The sequence below is a fragment of the Argiope bruennichi genome, chromosome 11 (genome assembly GCF_947563725.1).
Source record: "Argiope bruennichi chromosome 11, qqArgBrue1.1, whole genome shotgun sequence".
Classification (NCBI taxonomy): domain Eukaryota; kingdom Metazoa; phylum Arthropoda; class Arachnida; order Araneae; family Araneidae; genus Argiope; species Argiope bruennichi.
This window is the reverse complement of record NC_079161.1, coordinates 66,965,717-66,992,365: the sequence shown is the minus strand read 5'-3', so window position 1 is coordinate 66,992,365 and position 26,649 is coordinate 66,965,717. Positions and strand designations below refer to the sequence as shown.

Genomic DNA, 26,649 nt, shown 5'->3' with positions numbered 1-26,649 from the left:
TAAAGACTGGAATGTACAGATGAAGGTAAATGAGTTAAAATTTGACTAAGATGGACGATAAAAAGTGTGACACTGAGGACACTTCCTTGTGGAACTCCCTCAGCTTGATTAAAATGAGTTGAATAAACGTTTCCAACACGAACTCTAAAAGACCGATTTAATAAGAAGTTCTGTAAAAATATGGGAAGGTTTCCCCTAAAACCAAAGTTAAAAAGTGTTGAGAGTATGCCAAAGCGCCAAGCACGGTCATAAGCCTTCTCAATATCAAAGAATATGGAGACCAGGTGGTTCCTCCTGACGAATGCGTTGCGTATTTGTGTTTCCAATAATACGAGGTTGTCAAAGGTAGACCGACCTCTACGGAAACCACTCTGCAACGAGGAGATGCATTCTCTTTTCTCCAATTCGTGTATGAGACGTGCATTGACCATTCTTTCAAAGGTTTTGCACAGACAATTCGTCAGAGCAATTGGTCGGTAGTTCAGAGGGTTGGATGCTGCCTTACCAGGTTTTAATATTGGGATCACTATAGCTTCACGCCATTGTGAAGGATACTTCTGCTCAACCCATATTCGGTTGTATAATAGTAACAGATTCGAAAGAGAAGTTCCATTCAAATGGCGGATCATATTATATGTTATCCCATCTGGTCCAGGGCTTGTATCATGGGCTTGAGTTAAGGCAGTTTTCAGTTCGAATATTCTAAATTCACAATTATATAGGAAAGTACTTCGGTCATTAAAGCGTAAAGGCAACCGTTCCGCGCGATTCTTTATTGCCAGAAATTTACGACTATAAGAATCTATGGCAGAAACTTCAGCGAACGTATGACCAAGAATATTGGCTACGTCTAATGGGGAGGAATGCATCTCATTTCCCGTATTTAAGACAGGAATGGAGTTTTCACTGTATATCCCATTAGCAGCCTTTACTTTCTTCCACAAATGTTTACTGGAAACCGAAGATGTGATCGATGATATAAATTTAATCCAAGATTCCCTCTGACTACGACGGCGTATTCGACGAGCAAGGGCTTTGGCACGCTTAAAAGCAACAAGATTTGCCGTTATCGGGTACCTTCGAAAAATATTCCAAAGTCGTTTTTGCTTCTTATGGCTGTCGCGACAAGCTTCATTCCACCACGGTCTACGAAAATTTCTTAGACGTGGGGAAGTTTTAGGGATAGTAGCATTCGCGGCGCTTATTATGCAGTTAATGACATGTTGCATTGCTTCCGTGATGTCACAAGTACTGACCATATTCTCTGTGATATCTGCCAATTGTGCGAATGCATCCCAGTCTGCCCGACTGAATAAGAACCTTGGTGGACAAGGAATCGCACCGCCACCATCAGCATGAGAGACAATAACTGGGAAGTGGTCACTGCCGTAAAGATTATCGCTAACTGTTAGAGTGAGGAATGGCAGGAGTTCAGGTGTACATATGGCCAGATCAAGAGTATGGAAGCTACGTGTGGGTTCGTGGAAATACGTCTTCTCATCATTATTGAGCAAACAGAGACAGTTATTAGAAATAAACTGTTCTATCTGTTGCCCACGAGAATTTGTACTATCCGAACCCCACAAAGTACTATGTCCATTTAAGTCACCTAGTAAAATAAAAGGTGAAGGAAGCTGGTCCACGAGGTTGTCAAGATCTTGTAACTGAATGACATCATGAGGTGGTATGTAAATGTAGCAAACTGTGACCAATGTCCGTACATGGACTCGTACAGCCACAGCCTGTAAAGGTGTATGCAAAGGCAAAAGTGTGCTCGGATATGAATTTGAAGTAAAAATACAGACACCACCCGAAGGACGAGATGATATGTCTGCATCTTTCCGAGCACAGTTATAGCCGCGTAATTTTAGAGGAATGCTAGGTGTCAGAAAAGTCTCTTGGACACCAAAACAGATAGGATGAAATTTGTTTAAAATGGATTTAATGTCATTAAGTTTGGACCGAATGCCGCGACAATTCCAAGAGAGGAAGGTACCCATTATAAGACTGGTTTAGAAGAGGGGCGAGAAGAGGCAGTAGTTGGAGTTGCTAAATCTTCGCAACTCATTTCAAGCTCAGATTCATCCTCGGACGGATGTAATTTGATATCTGGGCTATTAGTAATGCCACCAAAAATCGACGTCAAGTCCTTGTGGACTTTACCTTGTGCCGCTAACCCCAAGGCAGCCGAATTTTTTAATACCGATTTTTTCAATTTTATTGGCAGGTCGTTTTGCTTAAGACCACGCTTCGCAAGCTTTAGCTTCAAAGACTTGCTAGATTTGGGTTTTTGTTTATTTTTTCCAGGCTTGCAAGTTTCAGGAGCACTAGCCGTTGATCTTTCAGTGTCAGAATCGGATGTTTTCTCGGGTGGTTTGGTTTTAGGCTTATTCTTAATGCAGTTTTGGCATGAACAATTTGCGCAGAATGTTTTTTGTACCGCAGAGGCATAACTCAAACCTGGCGTAGGAGTTTCAGCTAAAATCCTCCGTCTAGCTTCGGGATAAGAGAGGCTCTCTTTTATTTTCAAAGCTATAACCTGTTTCTCTAGAGTCCACCGTTTACAAGACCGAGAAAAGGATGAATGATTTCCATCGCAGTTCACGCATTTTTCTTGTGCGGTGCATTGTTGACTCTCATGGCCTTTCTCAGCGCAGCGGGCGCAAGTAACAGTCCCGCGGCAATTAGCTTTTGAATGACCGAATCTCTGACACTGGAAGCATCTCAGAGGATTTGGTATATAGTGCCTCACTGGCAATTTCATATACCCGGCATATATAAATTCTGGCAATTTCGGGGAATGGAAGGTTAGTATGAGATGTTTAGTGTCAAGGATTTGTCCATCCCGCCGAATGGTTATGCGGCGTACATGTGTCACTCCTTGACCCTGCAATTCCTTCAATATTTCCTCGAGAGGTACATTAAATAATTGACCACAAGTGATCACACCCTTTGAATAATTTAGTGATAAATGAGGCTGAACAGAAACAGGTATTGTGGCTAATGCTTTTAATTTTAAAATTTGATGCGATTGCTTTTTAGAACAAACTTCTACTAGTAAGTCCCCTGAACGCATTTTGCGGATTGAGGAGACCTCACCAACTGTTGCTGTGATAGCTTTCTGTACAAGGAAAGGAGATACAGAGTTAAATGATTCGTTTTTATCTGATATTCGTTTAATGATAAAGAAGATGTCAAATTTTTGTTCATTTGGAATTAATTTCATTGTTTTTTGATGCCCACTGAAGGGCGATTTTTTAGGAGGAGCCATGCGATATTAAGGGAGATTCGGGCCCGACGGCACCACCCACCACGGAGCCCAACAAGGGAAGGCAGCCACCGGCTCCGGTCATTTCCAGCCTCGGCGCTTACCTTAGTGCTAATCGGTTACCTATACGCTCGGAGTTACCCCCGGGGACAGTGACCACCCTTAACGCCAAGCCCAAGGAGTAACCCCTTTGCTTGATCCCTAGCACCCTAGCCACTCAGGTGACTAGGTACCAGCCGATTGATACACCGGGGACCACAGTGCACCACCTGTCTTTCAAATGGGTCGCCACGCACGGCCAACACGTGGGACATTGGCTGTCCATGAGAAGCAAGAAGCAAACAGAGCGGCGACAGCTTCTCATGGAGAGCTCCCTCGCTTGCCGTCGAGGGAAGGAAAGACATAGCAGACAGCAGAAGGCGGAGAGGAGAGCGAACTGAAAGGGAGTAAAGATCCCTGGGTACCTCGGGATTGGGACACCCGTACTCACCTATAGTAGGTGAGCCCCTGAGGGGGCTCACTGCAAAGGTCAGCAATGGCAGAAGTTCAGGAGAACATATGGCCAGATCAATTGTATGAAAGCTACGTGTAGGTTCGTGGAAGTACGTCTTCTCTTTATTATTGAGCAGACAGATACAGTTATTAGTTATAAACTGTTCGATCTGCCTCCCACGAGAGTTAGTACTATCCGAACCCCACAAGGTACTATGTCCGTTGAAATCTCCGAAAATAATAAAAGGCTTAGGAAGTTGGTCCACTAAATCATCAAGATCTTGTTGGCTAATGACATCGTGAGGTGGCAAGTAAATACAACAGACTGTGACCAAAGATCGTACATGAACTTGTACAGCCACAGCCTGTAGAGCTGTATTCAAAGTGAGAGATGTGCTCGGATATAAATTTGATGTAAAGATACAGACACCACCAGAACTGTGAGAGCCAGTGCCTGCATCTTTCCGAATACAGTTATAACCACGTAATTTAATGGGAATGCTTGGTGTCAAAAAGGTTTCTTGGACACCAATGCAAGCAGGATGAAATGTGTTTAAGATGAACTTGATGTCAGAAAGTTTGGACCGGAGGCCGCGACAATTCCATGATAAGAAGGTAACCATTAAGAGGTTCTTGTTGCAGAAAAATTTGGAATAGTGTTAAGGGGTTGCGAGATTTCGCAACTCATTTTTAAATCGTCATCCTCTTCTTCTGATGGATGAAGTGATATGAGCTCAGGGCTTTTGGACGTTCCACCAAAAATTGAGGTTAAGTCCTTGTGGACTATGCCCCGATTAGCAAGACCAAGAGCGACTGAATTTTTGAAAAGTGATTTTTTTAATTTTGGAGAAAGGTCTTTTTCAGATAGGCCACGTTTAGAAAGTTTTAGCTTCCGAGATTTATTAGGTTTCGGTTTTTGTTTGGAAGTTTTTGATTTGACAGGCTCAGGAGCACTGGTAGTTGAATTTTCTGTTTCTGAATCAGATGCTTTTTCAGGAGGTTTTTTATGGGAAGTGTGTTTTGAGCAATTTGGGCAGGAACAGTTTTCACAGAAGGACTTTTGGACCGCAGATGCATAGCTAAGACCAGGTTTAGGAGTCTGGGCCAAAACTTTCCGTCTGGCTTCTGGGTATGAAATATTTTCTTTTATTTTAGTTGCAACTATTCGTTTTTCTAGTTGCCAGCGTTCGCATAAACGAGAATATGATGTGTGGTTGCCATTGCAGTTTGTGCACTTTTCTGGTGCAGTGCACTGCTGACAATCGTGGCCTTTTTCTGCGCAGCGGGCACAAGTGATAGTCCCGCGGCAGTTAGTTTTCGAATGCCCAAAACGCTGGCATTGAAAACATCTCAATGGATTGGGGATATACGGGCATACAGGTAATTTTATATAGCCAGCAAATATATATTCAGGTAACTGATGGCTATGGAATGTTAGAATAAAATGCTTTGTTGGGAGGAGTTGTCCATCCCGCCTAATTGTTATCTGGCGTACATGTGTCACTCCCTGCGACGATAGTTCTTTCGTTATTTCTTCTATAGGTACATTAAATAGTTCTCCGCATGTTATAACCCCTTTCGAATAGTTTAGCGATGCATGTGAACAGACTGTAACTGGTATTGTGGCCAATGCTTTTAGTTTAATGATTTGCTGGGCTTGCTTTTTATAGCATACTTCAACCAGCAAATCGCCTGAACGCATTTTGCGGATTGATGCAACTTCGCCGACTGTCGCCGATATTGCTTTTTGGACCAAAAAAGGTGAAACAGAGTTAAATGTATCGTTTTTATCGGATACTCGCTTAATAACAAAAAAGGAATCAAAATGGTGAGTGAAGGATTTGTAATTAGAGTGATGCCCACTGAAGGGAGATTTCTTGGAGGAGCCCATATGACATTGTTGAATTTTCGGGCCCGACGGCACCGCCCACCACGGAGCCCAACAAGGGAAGGCAGCCACCGGCTCTGGCCATTCCCAGCCTCGGCGCTTACCTTGGTGCTAGCCGGAACCTATACGCTCGGAGTTACCCCCGGGGACAGTGACCACCCTTAACGCCAAGCCCAAGGAGTAACCCCTTTGCTTGATCCCTAGCAGACTAGCCACTCAGGTGACTAGGTACCAGCCGATTGATACACCGGGGACCACAGTGCACCACCCGTCTTTCTAGTGGGTTGCCACGCACGGCCAACACGTGGGGTTTTGGCTGTCCATGAGAAGCAAGAAGCAAACAGAGTGGCGACAGCTTCTCATGGAGAGCTCCCTCGCCTGCCGTCGAGGGAAGGAAAGACACAGCAGAAAGCAGAAGGCGTAGGGGAGTGGAAACATAAAGGGAGTAAAGATCCCTGGGAACCTCGGGATTGGGACACCCGTACTCACCTGTAGTAGGTGAGCCCCTGAGGGGATATAATAGCTGATGATCAATTGTAAACCTTTTGGAATCTGGCAATGTTTGCAAGATACGCTGTTATGTTAAAAGAATAAACAAGCCGATGGAATTCTAAATTGCTTGGAGTATTATTTTAGTTTTAAGAATTTAAGATGCTCTGCAAGCTATAGTTTGAAGCTTAAGAAAACGGGTAGTTTTCTAGAAAGCATGCAAAAGTTACAATACGCATTATACTTTCTAAATTCTCACTTATTACATTAATTTTTTTTTTTTTATATATTCTATGGATATCGTCGGAATCGATAAGATATAATTTGGTCGAAAGTTTCTGTCATATCTACCAGACTTGTTTTGTCTGTGAGGACTTTCGTTACTTTCTCACAAATCCATTATGGATTTGTTGCTTTCTTTATTTAGGGGATCATCATTAACAACAATAACAGAAGAAAAAATAGGACGGAATATTTGTAGCAATAAGGAAAAAGATCTGAGTTTATTTAACAAGAATCAAATTCATTATAATAAAGAAAGTTTTAAAACATCTTTAAAAATTAATGAAAAACAGACAAAAGAACCCACCCAGCAGCAGTTAAATTACAATAATTGAAAAAGATAATTTTTTGAAATTTAAAAAAATGGTGCGAAGTTTATTTTTGTACAGCCTTATTTTTAGCAGAAACGGAGGGGGGGGGGAAAGTATCAAAATGTTACAAAACAGCATCATATTTCCATTCACCAAAAAACATGTGTGACAAATTCTATTCGCTCCAAGTCTAACGGTCTGTTTTGTGGAATGCCAACACATGCGCAAATATTCTTTTTCATTATTAGTACAGAATAATGAAAATATTATTGATAGAGAATTCTTTCACGCAGAACATTGAAGTAAAATAGAACGAGGGTGCATGTGGCAGAAAACATTCAAACTCACGCTCTTTTGAAAGAACACATTACAAGCTACTTTTTCCTTCTTCCAAAGCTCCATTTTCGATATAATATTCACAAAGCATAACATATACTTCTTTATCCATTTTAAAACTTTCAGGTCCTGGAAAAATAATGCAGAAGGTAATGCAATAAATAAATTTATTGAAATAAATAAATGTATTTAAAACTTAATCATATAAATGGCATTATATCTATTCACATTTGATTTTGATCTAATTTCAACAGTTTTGATCTCTAGTAGAAATAAAAGTTCAGAACAATAAATGTAGAAAAAAAATATCCTTGAATTAATTTTTTTTAAATAGAATTAAAATTGCTGTGACTAAAACTAACACACCGCACATTTATTATTGCATATACTTAAACAGGTTTAGAAAAAATAAGCTGCAATTAGTATTTATTGTCGCTAACATATGCTCTAAGAGCAATTACAGGCTAACTTTTAGCGTTAAAAACCCAAAAAAAGTTCATAAATTCCTGAAAATGTTTCAATACTAAACATTTCATAACATGAATATGATTATATATTTACTAGAAACGGAAGCAAATTAAGAAAATATTATTATACTAGCCGCCTTTGGCGACCAGCCAGTTCGCCGATCTTAATGCTCCTTAAAATTTCAAGTTATGAACAAATATTTTATGTGTTTTCAATTGCTTCTTCGTCAAAATATATTAAGCTTCAAATTTTGATAGTCATATAATTTACTCATACTTTTCAAACGGCCTTAAGCCATATTGTACTATCTCTCTCTCTAATTTTCAATCAGTGCCCGTAAAATTAAAGTGGCAATGATTAAACTGCAATCAATAAAAACATTTTTTTACTGAACTTTTTAAAAAAATATGAGTACTGAAAACAGAATTATTCTACAAAGATTCATCATAAAATTAAGTTTTTAGTTTTTATTTTCAAAAGGATTTAAATATATATTTTTTTTATTTTGTTTTTGTCTATAAATATATTTAAAAAAAAGTTATGGAATCTAAATTTTATACAGTCCTTTGGTCCTAAGAGATCATATTCTCGAAATATTCTTGACACTGCAACTTTTAAATAAGTAAATGATCTGTCTTTTGCTGCCAGATACGATCGATTTATGAAGTTTTGAATAGAATAGTTTAGAATAATCAACTTTTTCATAATCCTAGGCCAATAAGTCTTGAGAAACCCTGGGCGCTGATTGAAATATCTTTGAGACGGTCGATGAAGTGTTCTAAAATCACCCATTTTTATTAAATAGTGATATTTAAATATTCATAAATAAGTTATATAAAATATAATTGTTTACTTCATTTAGACAATTTTACTACATGTATTTTTATTATTAAAGGCTTACAAATTAGCCGTTGGGAATTGAATTGAAAGGATATATATATTAAACCATGTTTACCTAAATTATAACTGATTTATGGAATTAATAATGTAGGTATTGTAAAAGATCACAGAAATCTTTTCTGTGCATTTACTTTTTATAAAATATCCCATTTCATATTTATTTCATTTTATACAGACACATGTTGGAAATTACATTTTGGTATGTTTAATTTGCAATAACAGTTGATTTATTTTTAATTAAAACTTTTGTCAATATGATAGCAACATTTTGATAAGAGCTAATAATTAGATAAATTTTTTCCTATGCACGCATAACGCTCTCGTGCAAGTTAATTTTTTTTTGTGTGTGTGCGAAATATAGTGTTGAAAAATCTGGTTAAAATATACCTTAAAAAATTCGTTAAAAATAAGAACTTAATTTATAGGTTAAAGCATTGGTATCATTAAAAAGATAATTTTTTGAACTGTAAATTGATGCAAAAATGAATTTTGTGCTGTAATATTTTCGAAAGTTACAGCGGAAAAACGCTGAAATTTCGATTGATTTTTAATTAATTAAAATTTTTAAAAAAATTGCTCCGAGGTGCACATATTCAGCCTCCAAGGTATAAACATGCCAAATTTGGCAGGTGTAGGTAAAACGGTAAGGTCTGTAGAGCGCCAACAGACACGCACAAACACATTGAGCTTTATTAACGACGAGTTAATTATATGGATATAGTTCATACAAAAATACTAAAATCGCGATTATAAAGGGGAAGGGTGGGGGTTGGAGGGTGAAAATTTGGGGTTATAGGTATTTTTTAATGCCAAATAAATAAAAAAAGATACCGAAATTATTGCTTTGCCACCTGAAGTAGATGAATTAACAGATGAAGAAGGTTTTGATGACACTAAAACTTTTGATCCATCTGTAAGAGACGTTGCAGGTAGTATTGAAATTTCTGTACCTTATGAAAACCATGATGATCATAGAGGGAAAGATTTATCAAACAAAAGTAAAAAGCGAAGTTGCTCAGAATCAGGATCAAATACACGTAAGAAAGGTAAAAAAGAGTTAATTGCAGATTGGAAAAAAGTTCCGCCAAATTATAATTTTTCTGGGTCTATCGCCCGTAGAAGTTTTTGAAGAATTTTTGTCTCCGACATATTTGGAGCATATTTCAGCAGAAACAGAAAAATACGCCAAACAATGGAAAACAAACCAGATTTTCCCTTAGCAACTGAAGAATTAAAAACGTTGATCGGTTTTTTGATTTTCGTTGGATATCATACACTATCAAATGAACCTGACGGTCAGATGAAGAAGATTTAACGATTCCTAGTAAAAAACTCAATGACTAGAAACAAATACTGTGAAATAAAATCTATGATTCATTTTGCTGATAATAATGAAGCCAAGTCCCAAACAAATGACAAGAGCTTTTAAAATTCGAAAATTAATTACTGAAATGAACGCAAATTTTCAGAAATGGGGAATTTTTGACAAGCATCTATCTATTGATGAAATGATGATTCGATATTACGGTCATCATTACTTCAAGCAATTCATTCAAGTTAAACCCATAAGGTTTGGGTATAAGATGTGGGCATTATGTGGGAACAATGGCTACTGCTATAATTTTGATTTGTATTTCGGCAAGGAAGTTGTCGATGTTGCTTCTACCGTGGTTCTTTCAAAAGAGCCCTTGGGAACTCGAATTGTAAAAAAAATGCTTCAGCCAGTTACTGATCCCAAGAGTCATATAGTTTACTTTGATATATTTTTTTTAATTCCTATAATTTGTTAATTGACCTAAGAAAGAATGGATTTCGAGCAACAGGAACAATAAGAAGTTACAGAATACAGCATTGTCTCCTTGAAATTGATTCTACTTTCAAAAAGACTAGCCGTGGTTCACATGATTTCTACTTTGATGTGAAAAATAAAATTACTGTGGTAAAATGTAATGATAACAAATGCGTTACACTTGCGAAAAATTTTGACATAATTGAACCACTAACATCTGTTTCAAGGCGTGAAAAATGAAAAGCTGAAAAAAATAAAATCGAACAGTCATGTCTCGTAAACAATTATAACAAAAACATGGGTGGTGTAGATTCTCATGATTGGCTTTTAGAGAAACATACCATAAAAATCCGTGGAAAAAATGGTATTGGCCAATTTTCACCCAAATTGTAGACATGGCTGTTGTAAATACCTGTGTATCTGCGCATACTACCGTCGCGCCATCTATATGAAAAAAAGAGTTTTTGTGTAAAACAGTGAGTTGAGTGGCGAGCAGCCGGGAAGAGATGTGTGTACCATCCGCTCTCGTCAAATTATTGAGTGTGGATTAAAAGTGAATGACAGTCAACTAAATGAGCATTAATTTATTTATTGAGTTCTTTTCATGAGCATCGCATACATGTGGTCCGCTCGTACAGAGTGAAACAGTTTAATTATCATTAGTGTGAAACAGTTTCGATTCACAATCAAGTTTCGTTTCTGGAGTTACTGAGATATCTTGTGGATAAAAATTCTTCATATGAGGTAGGATTGTTTTGTTTTCTTTATTGACTGTACCTTATTTCAAAATGTTTAAGACTTGTAGAAAGGATGATTTAAGGCTTATTGCCAAAGAACTTGGTTTGAACATAAGCGATGAAATGACAGTTTTAGAATTAATTGATATAATTAAAAAAGCGACAAATTTAAAACTGAGCCTGAAACTGTGAGTAAACTCGAAAATTTAATTGTTGAGGAGCGCAAGGCAGAAAATGAAAAAGAATTAGCATTTGAGAAGTTAAAATTAGAAAGAACAAAAATTGAGCTTGAAATAGCGCGAATTCGTGCCGAGGCAAAAGAAAATAATGCAGAATCATTTGAGCCTAATGATTCCTTAAACTCATTAGTAAAGAGTATTAGAACTCTAACAATTAATGTACCAAGCAAACCTGAAAATTGGGGTTTCTTTTTTTCATCTTTAGAGCGAGCATTTATGGTAAAGAGGGTACCAGAAAAATATAAATCTGAGATTCTTCTTAACCTGCTAGGTGAAAGATCGTCTAATATAATCACATACATAGATGATGGTGATCAAAATAAATATGAGAAAATTAAAGAAATTGTGCTCAGACAGTTTCAGCCAACAGCTCAGTCCTGTCTAGAGAATTTCAGAATGACTACGCGGCAGTTAAAAGAGACCTATGTTTAGTTCGCTTTCCGTTTAACCACAAGCTGGGAATATTACTTAAAATGTGTCAGATTACAAAACATTAAATCAGCTTATAATTTCTGATAAACTTTTCCAAACTTTGGATAGAGAAACCTCTTCACATAAAAGTGTAAAACAAGCAGATACCTGGTTTGATCCAATTACGTTGGGAAAGGAAATTGATTTATATTTGTCATCTCGGGGAAAATCCTTATCAAAGAGTGATTTTCCTCATAATAAAAATTATAATGTGAAAAATGTATCTAAGACCTTTTAATGCGATGTAAAAAGCTCGAAATGTTTTCTATGTTATGATGTTCATCCTCTTTATAAGTGTTTTAATTATACCTTTTCTCCGAGTATGATATAAAATAGAAATCTGTCATCCTCCCCTTTCTTCCCATTAGCTTCTACATTCATACCGGCAGCGAGCAATGAACAGAACACTGGCGCCAACGTCTTTGCAGCTACGACTACTTGTGTCGCGACTAAAAACAAAACAGTTCTCCCGAGTACAGCGTTTGGTTATTTATGTGATTCCCACGGAAATGAATGTGAAGTACGGATTTTAATGGATTCTGGCTCAATGTCTCACTTTATTAGCAAAGAATGTGCAGATCGACTTCAATTGAGAATGGATGGATGGATTGTTGGTTTTAATGGCACAAGAGCCAAAATAGGCTATACTGCGCCATACATATGGTCAATAAGAAAATTAAAATTGTATAAAAAGCTCAAAGAGCGAATAATAACGTAAAAGGTGCATTAAGTACAATGATAGAACTGTAGAACGATGCGGTGATGTGTTTGATAGAAATTAAAATAGAGTTTTAGATGCAGTGGTAAAAGCCAGTTGCTTTTAAAAACTTAAAAATGTTTTTGTGGGGATTTTCCCCCAGCAACGTTAGCATGTCCAGTGATGAGTAGTTAAAAAAATTTAAACGATGAAGATTAAAATCAGGACATTCTATTAAAATATGAAACACTGTTAAAATATCTTGGCATCTGGAGCAAAGAGGAGCTCGATCACCAAATAAAAGATGTTTGTGCGTTAAGCGAGTGTGACCAATGCGGAGTCGAGTCAATTTGACATCGAGCTCACGCACTGGAAGCGCAGTCCATAATGTAATTGTGGGCTTGATAGAATGTAATTTGTTATTGCTCTCTTGATCCCACGATTCCTGCCATATAGAATAAATACGACGCGCAAATAAGTTCTTCGCATCGTAAAATGGTACCTCACGCTGCATAAACAAAGACGCCGTTTTCGCAGCGTTGTCAGCCTGTTCATTTCCTGTTATCCCAACGTGACTCGGAACCCAGCAAAATAAAATTTCATAGTCCCTGTTTTTCAGAGTTCTTAAGAGATCCAGAATTTCCAGGGCGGTGGGATGAATTTGACCATGAAAATGAGAGAGTGTTTTCAAAGAACTCATGCTATCGGTATAAATACAAAATTTGCTCTCAGTAGAGACAGCAATTGTTTGTAGTGCATAGAGAATTGCCGTTAATTCAGCAGAAAATACTGAAAAAGAAGTATGCAAACGATAACCGATTACTTGTGTGTTTAAAATGATACCACATCCAACATGATCGTTTGACTTGGAACCATCTGTGAAAATTGGTATATGAGCCGAGTACTGACAGCGATGGGAACTAAAAAGTTTTTGAAAAATCACTGAGGCCGTTGTTGGTTTCTCAAACCCATGAAAAGGATTTAAAAAGGAAAATTGAGGGATATCCCATGGAGGAAATGAGAATAAATCAAGGGTGTGAATACTCACATCGCGTAGTTCCGAATCCTCGAGGAGTAATTTAACTCTTTCACAGAATGGAAGAATGTGAGAACGTCGAGCCATGTATAATCTCCGAAGACGAACAGGAAGCACCAAAGAGTGTAAAGGATGTTTTGGGATTGACAGAGCTCGAAGGTAGTACAATACAGACATTTTTTGGCGCCTTAAATTTAATGGCAGCTGGTGGCAGACAACGTAAAGACTCTCCACTGGCGAGGTTCGAAACGCTCCTGAACAAATTCTTAAGGCAGAATGGTGTATGGTATCCAGTCTGCGTAAAACGGAAGACCTTGCAGACCCGTACACCATACATCCATAATCAATGCGTGAAAGAATAATTGCTTCGTAAATTCGAAGCAAAGATGTACGATCTGCTCCCCATGAAGTTCTTGATAATACCTTGAGAATATTCAATGACCTGTCACACTTCTTCCGCAGATGTAAGACATGCGGAAGGAAAGTGAGCTTACGATCAAATATTATTCCCAAAAATTTAAATTCATCCACTACAGGAATTTTGACATTCCCAATATAAATTTCAGGATCCAAATGAAGGCCCCGTTTCCGGCAAAAGTGAATGCAACAACTTTTTTCCGGAGAAATCGTATGTCCGTTATGACCACACCAATCAATAAGTTTATTAACTGCAATTTGCAGTTGACGTTCCATTGAGCGCATATTGCTGCCTTGGCAGGAGATCTGGAGATCATCCACATATAAGGTGCTTTGAACAGATGAAGGTAAAACTTTGAGAATTTGACTAAAATGAAGAATAAAAAGTGTGACGCTGAGGATGCTTCCCTGCGGAACTCCCTCAGCTTGAATAAAAGGGTCTGAATAAAAACTGCCAATTCGAACACGAAATGATCTTAAAGATAAAAAGTTCTTTAAAAAAATAGGCAAATTTCCTTTAAATCCATAATTTAAAAGACTTGAAAGAATGCCAAAGCGCCAAGTGCGATCATACGCCTTTTCAACGTCAAAGAATATGGAAATTAGGTGATTCCGACGCACAAATGCATTGCGGATTTGAGTTTCGAGAAAGACGATATTATCAGATGTCGAACGTCCTCTGCGAAAACCACTCTGCATTTGAGGAATACATGCTCTCTTCTCCAATTCGAAAATTAACCTGGAATTCACCATACGTTCCAGTGTCTTGCACAAACAACTTGTGAGCGCTATAGGTCTGTAGTGCAGAGGGTTAGAAGAGTCCTTGCCGGGTTTGAGGATTGGAATAACAATAGCTTCGTGCCATTGTGCAGGGAACTTCTGTTCAACCCAAATGCGATTATATAAGTATAGCAAATTTGAGAGAGAAGTGTTAGATAAATGGCGAAGCATGTTATAGGTAATTCCATCCGGGCCAGGACTGGAATCGTGTGATTTAGAGAAAGCTGAAATCAATTCATACATTTTAAACTCAGAATTGTATGGGAGGGATCTTCGGGTAGAAAACTGCAAAACCTTTCGTTCCGCGCGATTCTTTATAGCCACGAAAGTAGGCTTGTATGACTCGACAGCGGAAACCTGTGCGAATGCCTTCCCGAGAGTATTTGCAACGTCTGTGGGAGATGAAACTGTCCCATTTTCTGTTTTCAGTACTGGAAAGGAGAAATCATTATAAATTCCGTTTGCGGCTTTAACCTTTTTCCAAAGCAATTTGCTCGAAGTTGATGATGTAATTGTTGATATGAAGCGAATCCAAGATTCCCTCTGACTAAGACGGCGAATTCGCAGTGCATTAGCTCTGGCAAGTTTAAAAGCAATAAGGTTTTCGGTTGATGGATACCTACGAAAAATATTCCATCTTTTCTTTTGTTCTTTGTAACTATCTCGGCAAGCATCATTCCACCATGGTCTTCGAAATTTACGCAGGCCTGGGGAATATTTTGGGATGGTGCTATTAGCAGCATAAATAATGCAATCAACAACTTTTTGCATTGCTTCTGTGATATCTGATACTTTAACCATTGCCTCGGTGATCTCTGCAAGTTGCGTAAAAGCAGTCCAATTTGCCCGCTGGAATAGAAAACGCGGAGGAGATGGAGTCGCACCACCTCTATCAGCATGGGAAACAATTAATGGAAAGTGATCACTATTATAAAGATCCCCTGCAACTGTGAGTTTCAGAAATGGTAGCATATCAGGAGAACATATGGCAAGGTCAAGATTATGGAAGCTAAGTGTAGGCTGATGGAAGTACGTTTTCTCATTATTATTGAGCAGACAGAGACAGTTATTTGTAATAAACTGTTCGATCTGCCGCCCACGAGAATTTGTACTGTCAGAACCCCATAAAGTGCTGTGTCCATTGAAGTCGCCGAGTATTAGAAAAGGTGAAGGAAGCTGGGCAATCAGATTGTTAAGCTGATGTTGATTAATCACTTCATGTGGTGGCAAATAAATAGAACAGACTGTAACAAGTGTTCTTGTATGAACCTGAACTGCCACAGCCTGTAAGGGAGTGTGTAATTTAAGAGGTGTACTGGGAAAAATGTTAGAAGTTATGATACAGACACCTCCAGAATTATTTATTCCTGTGTTTGCATCCTTACGGACTATATTACAACCACGGAGTTTTAGAGAAATTTCGGAGTTCAGGAAAGTTTCCTGTATTGGCAAACAAGAAGGATGAAAGTGATTAATTATGTTCTTAATATCATTAATTTTGGACCTGAGACCCCGACAGTTCCAGGAAATGTAGGTACCCATTAAGAAAGTGGAATGGGTTAGGTTAGGTTAGGTTATTTCTGATTTTGTGGCACAAGAGCCATATATGGCTATGCTGCGCCAAACATATGGTTGAAGATAAAAAATATTCAGTGAATTTCTAAAAAGTTAAAGTAAAATTTGCAAAAACCAAGAAATGTGGAGATAAAATTGAACAAGTTAAATAAAATGGAATACACCAATTTCTTTCAAGAAAGTAAAAATATTTGGGTGGGGATGTTCTCCCACCAAGTCACGAATATTTGAAGATGATTTACCGAATAAACGTAATCGATGAGAATTAAAAATTGGACATTCTGATAAAATATGAATGACAGTTAAAATAACATCACACGCATTACAGACTGGGCATCGCTCACCAAATAGAAGATGTTTATGTGTGACGCGAGTATGGCCAATGCGAAGCCGAGTCAATTTGACGTCCAACTCGCGTACTGGAACTACCGGCCACAAAGTGATGTCAGGCTGAATAGAATGCAGCTTATTAGAAATCTGCAAATCCCATGATTCTTTCCATAAATAAAAAATGCGTTGAGAAATATATTTTTTTAAATCTGTGTACGGAATAGCTCGTTGTAGAGAAGTGGATGCTGTCTTTGCTGCAGCATCAGCAGATTCATTGCCAACATGGCCAGGTAACCAACAAAATAAAATTTGGTAGTTCTGAGCTTGCAAATCTCTCCAAAGATGTAGGATATCTACAGCTATTGGATGCGTTTTAGTATGAGGATGGCTGAGGGCCTCCAGAGCACTCATACTATCAGAATAAATGCAGAATTTGTGGTAAGTGAGGTTAGACATTTTTTCAAGAGCAATCATAATTGCCATTAGTTCAGCAGTTAAAACTGAACACAGAGTACTCAACTGAAAGCTGCTTGTGTCCTCAGCAATGACGACAGCACAACCTACTTGATAAGCCGTCTTTGAGCCATCCGTAAAAACAGGAATGTGTGTAGAATATTCATTGCGGTGATATAGAAAAAGTTGTTGAAAGACAACAGATGAAGTGGTAGACTTGTCATAAGCGAGAAAAGGGTTAAGATATGATATTTCTGGGATATCCCAGGGTGGCAAAGCATAAGCGGTAGTATTATAAACCTGCAGATTTAAAATTCCTGGATCAGCGAAAGTCCTTGTTATCCTTTCACGAAAAGGTAGGATATTAGAAGGACGTGCATTATATAATCGTCCCAAACCAATAGGTAAATTCACTCGACGAATAGGGTGATTGATAAAAGATTCAATACGGAAAAAATATAGTTCAGATAATTTTTTCCGTCTCAGATGAAGTGGAAGTTGATGACAAATCACATATAAACTATGAACTGGTGATGTACGAAAGGCTCCAGAACAGATACGCAAAGCACTGTTGTGTACTGTGTCTAAATTTCGGAGAACACTAGAACGAGCTGTACCATATATTTCGCATCCATAATCAATTCTTGATAGAATAACAGACTGATAGATACGAAGTAGAGATGTTCGATCTGCCCCCCATCTGGTAGTCGAGAGGACTTTTAGGATGTTGAGGGATTTTTCACACCTCTTTCGCAAGTGAAGGACATGCGGAAGAAAAGTGAGTTTCCGGTCAAATATGATACCCAAGAAACGTACCTCTTCAACGACTGGAATATCAACACCTGGAATTTGTATCACAGGATCAGGGTGGAGACTCCGTTTCCGACAAAAGTGTACGCAACGGCTCTTCTCAGGGGAAAGCGTGTGTCCATGCTCATCACACCATGAAATGAGTTTGTTAACAGCCCTCTGAAGTTGTCGCTCTATTAAAACCATATTAGACCCCTGGCAGGAGACTTGTAGATCATCCACATATAGTGTTCCACAAACGGATGATGGTAAAACATGAATAATTTGGCTTATATGGAGAATAAAAAGGGTGACACTCAAAACACTTCCTTGAGGAACACCCTCACTTTGAATAAAATGATGAGAAAATGTATTACCAATACGGACTCGAAATGTCCGAAATTTAAAAAAATTTTGAATAAAAACTGGCAAGTTACCTTTAAAACCAAAATCTCCTAAAGTATGGAGGATGCCATACCGCCACGTACGATCGTACGCCTTTTCTATATCGAAGAATATAGAAACTAGATGGTTTCTCCGGACGAATGCATTTCGAATTTGAGATTCAAGCATAACCAAGTTGTCATTGGTAGAACGTCCTCGACGGAAACCACTTTGGAAAGGTGAAATATACCCATTTTTCTCCAGTTCATAGAGTAAACGGGCATTTACCATGCGTTCGAGCGTTTTACAGAGACAACTAGTTAAAGCAATTGGCCTATAGTTTGAAGGATTGGTAGGAACCTTTCCAGGTTTAAGGATAGGTATCACAATGGCTTCATACCATTGTTCAGGAAAAGTTTGCTCACTCCAGATTCTGTTAAACAAGTGCAGGAGGTGCAAAAGAGAGGTTTCGTCTAAATGTCGAAGCATACTGTAGGTAATCCCGTCGACACCTGGGCTAGTATCTCGAGTACGAGAAAGAGCATTCCTTAATTCCACTATCTTAAAGTTATTGTTATAAGAGAGGACCATGCGGGTTCTAAACTTCAAAGGCACTTGTTCAGCTTGTCTCTTAATCGCACGAAAAGTCGGATTATTAGGAACAGAGCTTGAAACATCAGCGAAGGTTTCTCCAATAACATTTGCAATATCAAGTGGCGAGGAGTATGAAGTCGTTTCTGTATTTAAGATGGGGAAAGCGAATTCTTTATAAATTCCGTTTGCCGCTTTAACTTTCTTCCACAACTGTGCACTAGATGTATTGGAAGTGATGGTGGATATAAAACTTTGCCAAGATTCTTTTTGACTGCGGCGCCGAATTCGACGAGCATTTGCTCTTGCTCTTTTAAATGCAACAAGATTTTCCGTGGTAGGATACCTGCGGAAAATACCCCAACATTTTCTTTGTTCCTTATAAGCCTTACGACATTCATCATTCCACCATGGTTTGCGAAATTTGCGTGGAAGAGGGGTACGCTTTGGAATTGAAGCATCAGCGGCCTTAATAATGCAATCAGTGACATTTTGTACAGTCTCACTAATATCGGCAGATGAAATCATTTCCTCTGTAATCAATGCAAGCTCAGTAAATGTAGCCCAATCTGCTTTTTGGAAAATGTATGTTGGTGGGCTTTGCATCAAATTACTATTATCATCATGAGAGATGACAAGAGGAAAATGATCACTATTATGTAAATCACTTTCAACTGCCAAATTCAATAATGGGAAAATTGCCGGAGAGCAAATAGCGAGGTCAAGGGAATGGAAAGTACGAGTGGGTTCATGAAAGTATGTCTTTTCGTTGTTATTGAGCAGACAGAGACAGTTATCAGAAATGAATTGTTCTATCTGTCGCCCACGGGAGTTAGTGCTATCCGAACCCCACAAAGTACTATGCCCGTTAAAATCACCAAGCAAAATGAAAGGAGTTGGAAGCTGATCAACCAAAGTATTCAAATCGTCCTGCAAAATAACCTCATTTGGAGGCAAGTAAAGGCAACAGACCGTGACTAAGGATTTGACATGAATCTGCACAGCCACAGCTTGCAAGTTAGTGCGTAGATTAAGGATAGTACTGGGATAAAAGTTGGAGGTTAAAATGCACACTCCACCAGAGAATGATGCACCAGTTTCGTTATCCTTCCTTGCACAATTATAACCTCTTAATTTGAAGTGAATATTTTGTTTCAAAAATGTCTCTTGAAGAGCTACGCAAACAGGATTTGATTTATTAATGAGAGCTTTGATGTCAGTTAGCTTTGTCCGAATGCCGCGACAATTCCACGAGAGAAAGGTACCCATTAAGAGAGTTTTTTAGCTTGGGAATTATAAAGAGCGTTAGTTTGAGTTGGCGTTATTTCGCAACTCATTTCAAGGTCATCCTCCTCTTCGTCGGATGGATGGAGAGCAATTGAATCAGGACTTTTGGACAATCCTCCAAAAATAGTAGGTAAATCCTTTTGGACTGTCCCCGTAGTTGCAAGTCCCAGAGCAACCGAATTTCGAATATTGGATTTTTTAAATTTTGATTTAAATTTTTCCGAAATCATTTCTTGTGAAAGGCCGTGTTTCGAAAGCTTTAATTTAAGAGCACGTGGAGGCTTTGGTTTTGGTTTACGTTTCGGTGGATCGTGAGATTCAGGAGCACTGTTTGTGGAAGGTTCTGTATCAGATTCGGATATTTTTGCGGGAGGAACTTTTTCAGCAACAATCTGCACACAATTTTTACATGAACAGTTTTTACAATATGATTTTTTAACAGCTGATGCATAGCTGACCCCAGGGGAAGGTGTCTGTGCCTCGATTCTTCTTTTCGCTTCTGGATAAGAAATTTGTTCTTTTGTTTTCAAAGTTATAATTTCTTTTTCCAACCTCCAACGTGGACATGATCTGGAAAAGGAAGTATGTTCGCCATCACAGTTGACGCACTTTTCAGATGAGGTGCACTGCTGGCTATCATGTCCTTTCTCTGCACAACGGGCGCAAGTAAGTGTCCCGCGGCAGGCGATCTTAGAGTGCCCAAAACGTTGGCATTGAAAGCATCTCAGAGGGTTAGGTATAAAAGGACGCACTTTCAATCTCATATATCCTATTTTAACTACTTCTGGCAAAGTAGGCATTTGGAACGTAAGAACGAGGTGCTTTGTAGGGAGGATGGATGGATGGATGTGATAATTCTCTGGCGCAAGATCCTTTTCTAGGATATGCTGCACCGAAAACACAGTTCATTTGTCGAGTTTCTATTTAGTTCCTTAAGATCCAACGTAAAAAACTGGTAAAACAGTAGGTAAAAGTACTATAATAGTAACTTTAAATTTCATTAAAAATTCCAATTTTCTTTAGGAACGGAAATAAATTTTTATGGGGTCTTTCTCCTATAAGGAAAGACAAGTTAAAATCAGAGGAGTTAAAAAAGGCTTTGTAGGGAGGAGTTGTCCATCCCGCCGAATTGAGATACGGCGTACATGTATCACTCCTTCAGGTTTTAGGTCATTTGTAATTTCTTCAATTGATGTATGAAATAACTCCCCACATGTAATAACACCTTTAGAAGAATTAAGAGATGTATGCGCGATTACAGAAATGGGAATTGTAGCCAATGCTTTCAGTTTGAGAATTTGATTCGATTGTTTTCGAGAATTAACTTCCACCAACAAATCTCCCGAACGAAGTTTGCGAATGGCAGAAACTTCCCCAAGTGTTCCAGAAACGGCTTTTTCTACAAGGAACGGAGAGACCGTGTGAAATGTCTCCTTATCTTCAGAAAGTCTTTTGATAACAAAAAAATGATCGTAATATTTTTCTGTATTTTTTCGTGTCGTTTGTTGATTTAAGTTTTTAGGCCCCATACGATATGATAAGTGATTCGGGTCCGACGGCACCGCCCACCACGGAGCCCAACAAGGGAAGGCAGCCACCGGCTCTGGCCATTCCCAGCCTCGGCGCTTACCCTAGCGCTAATCGGTACCTATACGCTCGGAGTTACCCCCGGGGACAGTGACCACCCTTAACGCCAAGCCCAAGGAGTAACCCCTTCGCTTGATCCCTAGCAGACTAGTAACTCAGGTTGCTAGTTACCGGCCGATTGATACACCGGGGACCACAGTGCACCGCCCGTCTAATGGGTCGCCACGCACGGCAAACACGTGGGGGTATTTGCTGTCCATGAGAAGCAGGAAGCAAACAGAGCGGCGACAGCTTCTCATGGAGAGCTCCCTCGCCTACCCTCGAGGGAAAGAAAAGAAAGGAGACAGCAGAAGGCGCAGTGGAGAGTAAACATAAAGGGAGTAAAGATCATTGGGTACCTCGGGATTGGGACACCCGTACTCACCTATAGTAGGTGAGCCCCTGAGGGGGAAAGTGGAATGGGAGGTTTGTCTTTAAAAACACTGTTTTGAGCATGCGAAGGATCGCAACTCATAGAAAAATCCTCCTCCTCTTCTGACGGATGGAGTGAAATATGATCAGGACTATTGGGCATGCCAAATAAGGACGGTAGGTCCTTCTGAACTAAGCCCTCAGTCGCTAGCCCCAAAGCGACAGAATTTTTTACTGTGAACGAAGGCAAATTTTTCACATCTGTTTTAGATTTATTTTTCTTTGAAAGCTTAAGTAATAAAGATTTTTGAGAAGTAGACCTGAGTTTCTTTCTATTGCGTTTGGTTGATATTGGAACAAAATCAGGGTTATGATCGGATTCGGTATCTACAATTGCAACTGGAACATCGGATCCAGAGCCCTGTTTAAAATCTTTTGTATCGTATTGAATTCCCACAGTTTTTAGCTGCCCCTTAACCGCAGAAGCATAGCAGGTTCCATATGCAGGTGTTCTAGCTCTCACAATTCGTCGAGCTTCAGGGAACGATACCTGCTCTTTGACCTTCACTGTGACTATTTCTTTTTCTAATTTCCAAGCAGGGCAGTCACGGGAGAAAGAAGTATGTTCTCCTTTGCAGTTCACACATTTCTCTTTCGATGAACATTCAGTGCTCTCATGGGCAACTACTGCACAACGGGCGCAAGTTAAAGTCCCACGGCAGTTAGTCTTTGAATGGCCAAAACGCTGGCACTTGAAGCATCTTAAAGGGTTAGGTATATAAGGCCTTACAGGCAATTTCATATAGCCGGCCTTTATTGAATCTGGCAATTTTGGAGAATGAAAAGTTAAAATAAGATGTTTAGTATTTTGTAACTGTCCATCTCGCCGGATAGCAATGCGGCGGACATGCGTCACTCCTTGATTTTATAATTTCTCAGTAATCTCCTCCAAAGGAACATTAAACAATTCCCCGCAGGTAATAACACCCCTCGAGGAATTCATAGAAACATGGGGAGTAATAGTAACAGGTATCGGTCCAAAAGATTTCAGCTTTAGAATTTTGTGGGATTGCTGTCGCGACGACACTTCAACAAGTAGGTCACCCGATCGGAGCTTTCGAACGGATGCCACCTCTCCAATGTTTCCAGTTAGAGATTTTTCGACCAAAAAAGGTGATACAGAGTGAAAAGTTTCTTTTTCCGTTGAAACACGCTTTACAATAAAAAAGATATCGAAAGGTTTTGGTAACGAAAGATGCCCACTGAAGGGAGCATTACGGTGAGGCCCCATGCGATATGAAAAGACTTCAGGTCCGACGGCACCGCCCACCACGGAGCCCAACAAGGGAAGGCAGCCACCGGCTCTGGCCATTCCCAGCCTCGGCGCTTACCTTGGTGCTGGCCGGAACCTATACGCTGGGAGCTACCCCCGGGGACAGTGACCACCCTTAACGCCAAGCCCAAGGAGTAGCCCCTTCGCTTGATCCCAAGCAAACTAACCACTCAGGTGGCTAGCGACCAGCTGATTGATACACCGGGGACCACAGTGCACCACCCGTCTAATGGGTCGCCACGCACGGCAAACACGTGGGGGTATTTGCTGTCCATGGGTAGCAGGAAGCAAACAGAGCGGCGACAGCTTCTCATGGAGAGCTCCCTCGCCTACCCTCGAGGGAAAGAAGAAAAAGGAGACAGCAGAAGACGTAGTGGAGAGTAAAACATAAAGGGAGTAAAGATCCCTGGGTACCTCGGGATTGGGACACCCGTACTCACCTATAGTAGGTGAGCCCCTGAGGGGCTTCAATTGAGAAGAAATTAAATAAATATCGTGGTGCCTGGGTTTAATGACTCAGCGATTTCCGTTCGATCTCAAGTATCCGCTACTTTGTGTAACAAGGCCCGAACCTTTGAGACTGAATTTAATTTATTAGTTGTTCCGAGAATTACGGATATTACTCCATCAAAGCGAGTAGATGAATGCGTAGGAGGGTTAGATAATATTAATTTAGCTGATGAGCATTTTTATATTCCACAAAGAGTTGCTTTATTGGTTAGAACGGAAGCCTTTTTTGAGCTGTTGAAACCAGGAAAAATATGTCCACCAAATTCCAATCTAATCTTGCAAAATTCGGTTTTTGGTTATCTAGTGAGTGGGAGTATTTCTAATACGGAAGAAAATAAAATACATTGCGGGTTAGTCAAAGAAAGTGTTGAAACGGAATTAATTGAGAGTAAAGAAAAAATAATGTGTGAAGAACATTTCAAAAATAACTTTTCGAGGAATTCGGAAGGACAATATGTTGTAAAAATGCCCTTAAAGGAAGACCCTAAGTGTTTAGGAAAATCTAAAGAGTTTGCGCTGAAAAAATTAAACTTGTTGTGGCAACGTCTAATTAAGGATCCAAATTATTTGTCCCTATACAGAGATTTTTTACGTGAATATTTAGAGTTAGGGCACATGTCAGAAATTCAGGATGAGGAGGAAGAAGCAACTTATTTTATTCTTCAGTTAGGAGTTTATCGACCTGATAGGCAGTCAACAATGCTCAGAGTTGTTTTTAATGCAAGTTATCCAACTTCAAACGGAAATTCTCTAAATTCCTTACAATATAACGGAGGGATAGTGCAAGGTGATTTATTTTCCATCATGTTAGGTTTCGTAAATATGTCTATGCCTTCACAGCGGACATAAAGAAAATGTACCGAATGATCTTGATTCACCCAAATCAGAAACATCCCAGGGAGGCAAAGCAAGAGCAGTATCATGAATCTGCAGATTTAAAATATTTACATCAGCAAAAATCCTTTTTATCCTTTCACGAAAAGGTAGGATATTAGAAGGACGTACATTATATAATCGTCCCAGGCCAATGGGTAAATTCATTCTACGAACAGGGTGATTGATAGAAGATTCAATACGGAAAAAAATATAGTTCGGATAATTTTTTTCGTCTCAGATGAAGTGGAAGTTGATGACAGATCACATTCAAGCTATGAACTGGTGATGTACGAAAAGCTCCAGAACATATACGCAAAGCACTGTTGTGCACTGTGTCTAAATTTCGGAGAACACTAGAACGAGCTGTACCATATAGTTCGCATCCATAATCAAATCTCGACAGAATAACAGGCTGATAGATACGAAGTAAAGATGTTCGATCTGCCCCCCATCTGCTAACTTTGGAGGATTTTTGGAAGCTGGGGTGAGATCCAAGTTTCATCTGAAAAGAGTAGTGGGTGGTCAGAAATTAACTTATGAGAGCTTTTTAACAGTAATTAATCAAATTGAATCCATTTTGAATTCTCGACCACTTACTCCTTTATGTTCGGCTGTCGATGATTTGAGCGCTCTCACACCAGGCCATTTCCTGATCGGAAGACCGTTTACTGAAATTGTAGAGCCAAATGTGACAAATATATTAGAAAATAGACTGGGTTTATGGCAAAAAAACCACAAAGTTTGTGCAACTAATATGGAAAAAATGGCACAATGACTATCTTACAACCTTGCATCAAAGATCGAAATGGTACTTTGATAAACAAAACTTAAAGGTAGGAGACATGGTTGTAATAAAAGAAGATAACATGGCTGTGTGGCATTGGGTAATAGGTAGAACTGTGGCGGTCTTTCCGGGAAAGGATGGCAAGATTCGGGTTGCTAATATTAAAACAAATAAAGGAGTTTTCAAACGTCCAATTTCTAAACTTTGTATATTGCCTATTGAATCTTAAATATTATTTACTCGTAATCTAGTGCATATATCGTATTTTATTTTGTTAACTTATCAAATTTTTGTGTGTCATTTGAGAAACTTATTGCATTTATTGTGAATTTTATATATGTTGATTTGAGAAAGACTACAATTTTGTTGAATGATAAAACATTGCAACGCCTGGCGGAATGTATCTGCGCATACTACCGTCGCGCCATCTGTATGAAAAAAAGAGTTTTTGTGTAAAATAACGAGTTGAGTGGCGAGCAGCCGGGAAGAGATGTGTGTACCATCGACTCGCGTGAAATTATTGAGTGTGGATTAAAAATGAATTACAGTCCGCTAAATGAGCATTTATTTATTGAGTTTGAGTTCTTTTCATGAGCATCGACGACAACCTGCGTTATTTACAACATTGTAAATGCAGAGAAAAAGAGTATCAAAGAAATAAGGAGACATATTACAAAAGCCTATCTAAAAAAAGGCAACACAGGACAAACACAAATCGGTAGACCAAATTATACAATTTCATCTCGAGCGAAGGAAATAGACACTGTTAGACGTGATGGAGTTGGCCATATAATTGGTAAAAGAGAAAAACAAAGACGATGTCAAATGCAAAATTGTTCGGGTAAACCTCTTACATTTTGCATGAAATGTAATTTAACTTTATGTACAAAATATTTTCCAAATTACCATAAATAGTGCGAATATGTTTAAACCCAATAAAAAATGTCAAATTTATTTGTTTCATTTTATTTTGCATTAAATATTAAAGTTCAATTGTTTGGGAACAGGAACGTAATCAAGTAACTGAAAACAAAGGAGAAGTACTAAGTGTTCAAAAACTTCCATATCCGCCCAGCGTCCTATTTATAGGACAGTAATTATCTTGGATCCTAAATTAATGGTGTGGATTTTAATTGCAT

The 26,649-nt window shown here is 38.9% G+C and overlaps 1 protein-coding gene across 1 annotated transcript; it reads right to left on the bottom strand.

Annotated features, from left to right (window-relative positions):
- Positions 1-4,382: 4,382 nt before the first annotated feature.
- Positions 4,383-5,651, bottom strand: LOC129956610 (uncharacterized). The gene has a single exon (XM_056068542.1). It carries the CDS (start codon positions 5,649-5,651, stop codon positions 4,383-4,385), a length of 1,269 nt encoding a protein of 422 aa, XP_055924517.1.
- Positions 5,652-26,649: the final 20,998 nt, after the last annotated feature.

Excerpts from the sequence above, each read along its gene's own strand:
- LOC129956610 (XM_056068542.1), bottom strand. The coding sequence starts at position 5,651 with ATGGGCTCCTCCAAGAAATCTCCCTTCAGTGGGCATCACTCTAATTAC.